The 5,892-nt window shown below is 33.4% G+C and overlaps 1 protein-coding gene across 1 annotated transcript; it reads left to right on the top strand.

Annotated features, from left to right (window-relative positions):
* The first annotated feature begins 1,605 nt into the window (after nt 1–1,605).
* On the top strand, nt 1,606–3,891 carry LOC144848952 (uncharacterized). Its single transcript, XM_078705904.1, has 8 exons — nt 1,606–1,717; nt 1,983–2,176; nt 2,277–2,380; nt 2,465–2,657; nt 2,901–3,047; nt 3,156–3,363; nt 3,456–3,758; nt 3,869–3,891. The coding sequence occupies exons 1-8, from the start codon at nt 1,702–1,704 to the stop codon at nt 3,889–3,891; spliced, it is 1,188 nt and encodes a 395-aa protein (XP_078562030.1). The 5' UTR covers nt 1,606–1,701.
* The last annotated feature ends 2,001 nt before the right edge of the window (nt 3,892–5,892 follow it).

Raw genomic sequence — 5,892 nt, 5'->3', positions numbered from 1 at the left:
TACATGCGAGTCAAAGGCATACAAATTTCAACCGATAAACACATACAACTGGACAGAACACACAACAGAGTCATGTTTGTCATGTTATTTATTTACAAATATTAAAAACAAAGGCTTAAAAAGAAAACACACAACTTTCCAAAGAAACAACAATGGTACATTTTCATCTACTAATACGAATTTGCCATCATTACCCAGTCAATTTAAATTAAAAGATGCTTCCAAAGATTGGTTTATGTGTGCCATTTGTAAACATGTTATGTCTTTGTCCATGTCTGAAACTAAATGTGGCCACACATTCTGTGCACACTGTTTGTCGCAATTATTTAGTACCCTTAAATGTGATGTAATTCCTTGTATAAAATGTTCTTGTCCTGTAAATGTGTTTGACGTCACAAAGGCATCTGAATTGAGTAAACAGTCACTATTGGGTGTAGAACTGACTTGTAAAAAATGCTCAGACACATTGCTATATCATCAATGTGATAGTCATGAATGTACATCCAAGTGCCAACAAAAGGTGAAGAAAATACAGAAAGCAGTAACTGAAATCAACAGTGAAATTAATGAGGTCATACCAGATGAACTTCACAAATTAGCACATAATGTCTTGCACAAATCCCTAAAAAAGAATAAAGAACTGAACTTGATGACAAAGGGCAGAGTAAGTACTTTTAAATTACATTAATCCAAACTATTAATAATACATAGAGCATGTATTTAAATACTTTTTTAATATCTAATGCATATTATTATTTTTGTACATTTTTTAGTAAATCATACAGCAGGTTTCTTTAATTTTGCAGCCATTGAAAGTCAGTGTTATACAGACATCCAACAAGACACAAGGTATTTGTAAAAAAACTATTACCAGAAGGTCTGCAGAATTTCAACGGTTGGAGAAAAGCATACATGGTGGCGTGAAGCAAAGCCCAACACAACAAACACAGCCTGATGTAGATGTAGGTCTCGCATTAAAGACTGATTGTGATCTTGGTTGGCAGCAGTTTCGTAAACTGAGGAGGTAAATAACAATTTTTAAATATATATAAATATTTCATTCAAGAAAAATAATCAATACAAAGCAGACTACATACAAATTGTAGTTCATTTTATAGAAACAAAAGCAGCATATAGTGATATGAAACCTTTATTACTAACTGTACTATCAATACTTTTACAGGTATCTTCCACCAGGAACACTTTCCTCTGAACGTAAAATGCGTTCCATGCAGAATTTGATAGTGCAGGATTATGTACATGGAGAAATGGTGAAACTAGTGTTCAAAAATGAAACTGCCAGTGGGGAGAATGGTTTTGAGGAAATTGAAGCACCAGTAGTAAGGATCAAAAACATACAATCTTTTGTATTCTCTTACTTGGAGAGTCATTACCAGTAAGTTTAATTTTTAATATAAATGCTAAAGTTTATTAGCAAAACATAAACATTTTCCAAGAATTCATTTTTATAATTTGTTTGTTTTAGATTAGGGAACATTAAACCAAATGATGGAGAAATTTTCCTAAAATTTGGTGGCGACAAAGGTGGCGGCTCTACCAAATTTGAGATCCAGATTTGTAGCATAGATAAGCCCAATGCACTGAAGAACATATTGGTGGTTTTGATGTTTAATGCACCAGATTATACAGTGAATCTGGCAAGGACTCTGCCATTAATAGTCAAAGAAATAACAGACTTGCATGGACAAGTTTGGAGGTAAGAATGAACTATTTTATGTAATACATTTTTTATTCGAATGAAGAAACTCTTACCCTTTTAATTTTGATAAATTCTTATTCTTCATCATAGGGGGTACAATATCAGACTGTTCTTTTTCGGCGATTATGACTTCCTTGTGCGGATATATGGCCTTCTTTCACCTAATGGTAAGTAAAAACAAATATATACATGTTACAGAGAGTTTAAATTAAATAGTATTCCTACAGTTTGTAGATTGTTCTTTATTGACTTTATTTCTTAGGCCGATATGGTTGTTTGTTTTGCCACGCCACCAAAGACCACATGAACAGTGGCATTAGCAAGGAAGACAGAAACATGATGTCACTCCGGGAGGACTATAAGCAATTTGTTGCCCATGGCTCTCATGAAGAAACTAGCAAAGACATATCAAGAAATGTTGTTCGAGAGCCAATGGTAAACATTGATATTGACCATGTAAGTTTTAAATAAAACTATATTACCAAAAAATACGCAATACAAGGCATTTTAACTGCAATGCATTATTCTAATCCATTTTAATTAAATTGTTTTACAGGTTTCAATTCCTTGCCTGCATATTTCGCTAGGAGTATTCAAGAAATTGTACGACCTATTAGAATCGGATGCCCATAACTTGGACCGAAAAATATATAAACTCAGGTAACATTACATACTTTTAAAAAATCAATATACTAGAAAGAAGCCCATTTTGTATTTTAAGTTGTATTATTTTTTAAAATTCAGACAATCAAATCCATCAGAAGAACTGAACAACTTTGAAATTACAATTGCAAAGAAAACAGCTCTAAATGAAGCCTGCAGAGAAAAAATAAACAAACTGCAGATCGACATTTCCAACATGGAAGACAACATGCCCATCTCGCAATTACTAAAGTCAACAGCATTGACAACAAAATTGCAAGCAATTAGAGAACTTGTAAGTAATAAAATGAAACCACATACATTGCAGAAACAGGCACAGGGAGGGTGCCACAAACTCATTAGGTATTCACTGCTCTCGAAATATGACAATCTGCAAATACAAATAAAACTAATAAACAATGATTAATGATTAAATTTGCATACTCTCTCATACTATATATGGTATTGTTAATAAAGATTATTTTAATTTAATTAATTCTATATGCAATGTTGACAGATTGTTTGTTAAATTTCATAGGAAAAATCAATAGAGAAAGATGATTTTAAGGTGGGTGCTGGGCCATTAACTGCAGCAATGGACAATGTGCTGAAGAAGCATAAAGTCGACAGGCAAGCATATCATGGAAAAGCCTTTATCGGCAATCATGTTCATAAATGTTGCAAGGTAGACTGAGCACATTCCATAATAAAATTATAGTAGACTAATAAAATGCTTTTTAGTTTTTTTTGCCCGGTTGTTTACTAACTGTGAAATGTTTGCTCCTAAATACAGATAAACATCATATCACATTTGATCGCCGCATGCCAGTCAACTTTTGACGAGCAGTCAATGGACCTGCCTATAGGTATTGCTAAGGATCTGCAACTTGAATTAGATACCATGAAGGACAAATACATTCCGTTGTTTAGCAAATATTCAATTGTGGAGCAGAAGATTAACCATACCAGATCGCTTACTACTGAGGAAATCAAAGAAATTGGTAGGTATACAGTTTATTAAAAACAATGGTTACTAATTTATAAATGACGATAACAAAATCATAAACAACATACTATTTTTATTATGCTGTAGACAACAACATCCATGATTTTGTCGGAGAGTTCCGGAAGTATGGCCACAGCATCACTCCAAAAATGCACATGCTTGAGAAGCATGTGGTACCAACATTAAAGAGGTGGCAGATTGGTTTGGGGTTGCTTAGCGAACAAGGCGGTGAACAGATACATGCTGCATTTAATAGACAAGCAAGAAGCGTATATGGTGTGCAGTCCGAAATGAGGAAGATGATTTCCATTATGCGGAATCATCTTACGTTGACGAGTCCACAAATCAATAGCAAGGTTGTCAAGCCTAAAAAAAGATTGAGGAAAGATTGTGAGCAAAAGTTATTTTCAAAATTTGTAATTAATGGAAAAAACATAATAATTGAAATATGTAGCTTGTATATTATTTGTAAAAACTTATATTTATATATTTATTTTCAGGTACAAACTCAGTTGAAGAATGAGGTGGTCGGATTATAATGCATATTAACTTGACAACGGTTAATTTTCTATGTTGTAAAATTTAATTCATTGCATATGATATGATGAAACAAAAATCTTTCCTACGCCAGATATCAAGTTGATTATAGTTAAAAAAATGGAATCATTGCGCATTACCATATACAACTACAACTTAACTATGTATAAAATTGTCATTGTAAATAGAAATATCAACCAGTCTAAAAAAAAACGACATATGTTGTTTTTATTGTTGGTAATTCAATCAGCTAATGTATCCACATTATTTTGCTCATTATTTTGTTTATATACTATTATTACTAGCCTATGCCTAAAACTCAGTAGGCCTAGGCTATATTTAACATTAGTATTGATTATATTGAGTCATCATTTGACTAAGTAGAAGTATACCTAACCTGTATTCAATATTTGTATATCCTGATCCTGTATATTTAAGCCAGAGAGAGGAGGCTACTATCTCTCTAGCTTGGCCTAGCTAGGCCTATTTTTACTATTTAGTAGGCTAGCCGGCTAGCCTAGGCCTACTACTAGACACTAAGTTCTAACAGGCCTAGGTCTAATAAAATGTTGAATTACGAACAACCATTTCTTATTCATTTCAATTGTGTTTACTAGCGGTAATAGTCCCACCAATTAAGATACCCCTACTGTACTCTATGCTACCAACACGTCCTACGCCATGCGAGTTCAACTTCAACACGTGTATTTCACCCACATGTTCAAACTCGTATTGCAAAAATACTAACCGATACGGAACCCTAATTTTTTATATACTTGTTTGATAATAGTTAAACATTCTAGAAATAGAATGTGTATATAAATAACGCCTTTATTACATTACCTGCCGAAATAACAAAAATCATCAAAATTTTGGTGAAAATAACAGAAAAAATAAAGACTGATTTTCATTCTTCGTTTACTTCCATACATCGTGAACAGATTCGGCAAATTATTTTTTTGGGCGGTTCAGTGATTACCTCATAACGTTTCTCATGAATATTCAGTTGATTTTATTTATCTAAGGCACATCATTGGTCATTTAAAGTACGGTTACAGCCCAACGCCAATCAAGCGTGTTTTGACCCTTTAAATGTAGAGGGCGCACTCTATACATAGCGCGCCCTCTCTAATAATCAGCTTTTTGTCCATTACGGAGATACCGTGATTTGGAAACGTTTTAGACCATTTTGTGCATTTCGAAAAAACTTGTTAACATAAAAACACGAATGTGCTTAGAATAGCTTCAAAACGGATTTGGAGACGTTTTAAACCATTTTAAGCATTTCGATGAAACTTTTCACACAAAAACAACAAAGTGCATACAATAGCTTAATATCGTATTTGGAGACGTTTTAGACCATTTTGTGCATTTCGATGAAACTTTTCACACAAAACATCAAAGTGCACAAAATAGTGTAATACAATGTTGTTATGAGGTACTTTGTAAGGAAGACTCTTTACTCGCTTTGCTGTCGTAACATATATTATTTATTCAGAATATACTTGATACAATAATAATGATGCAGCTAACTAACTGACTAAGGAACAGAGGATTAGTGATGCTGGCTGTAAGGTGTGCGCTCTGTAAAGTGGCTGTAAGGTGTGTCTGGGCTCTTCTGAAACTTGGGAGTATATCGGCTTCGGTTCATTTACATATGTCACTACGTAATCTGTGAGGGTAACGATTGGTTCTAAGTTGGTCCAGGGGTGTTTAAATGGGAGTGATTAACGGTATAATAAGGTATTTCAATGATGGATGACACTGTCAAATCTGTACTTAAATAGTGTCAATCTCTCCTGGTTTAACGATGGGATAGGTCAAATGTTAAACTAAGTGTTTTCTTTAGGGATTCTATTATAAACTAATGGTCATTAAAAAACATCTGGACAAACTCTCCTCTGGACTTTCTGGGTCAAATTTGTGAACTCAAATACAAATACAAAGGTTGATAGAAATTATAAAAGTATATCATTACATTACATCC

This window comes from Antedon bifida, chromosome 7, assembly GCF_963402885.1.
Source record: "Antedon bifida chromosome 7, ecAntBifi1.1, whole genome shotgun sequence".
NCBI classification, from domain to species: domain Eukaryota; kingdom Metazoa; phylum Echinodermata; class Crinoidea; order Comatulida; family Antedonidae; genus Antedon; species Antedon bifida.
Note: the sequence above shows the minus strand (reverse complement) of the source record. Positions and strands in the feature narration are given on the sequence as shown.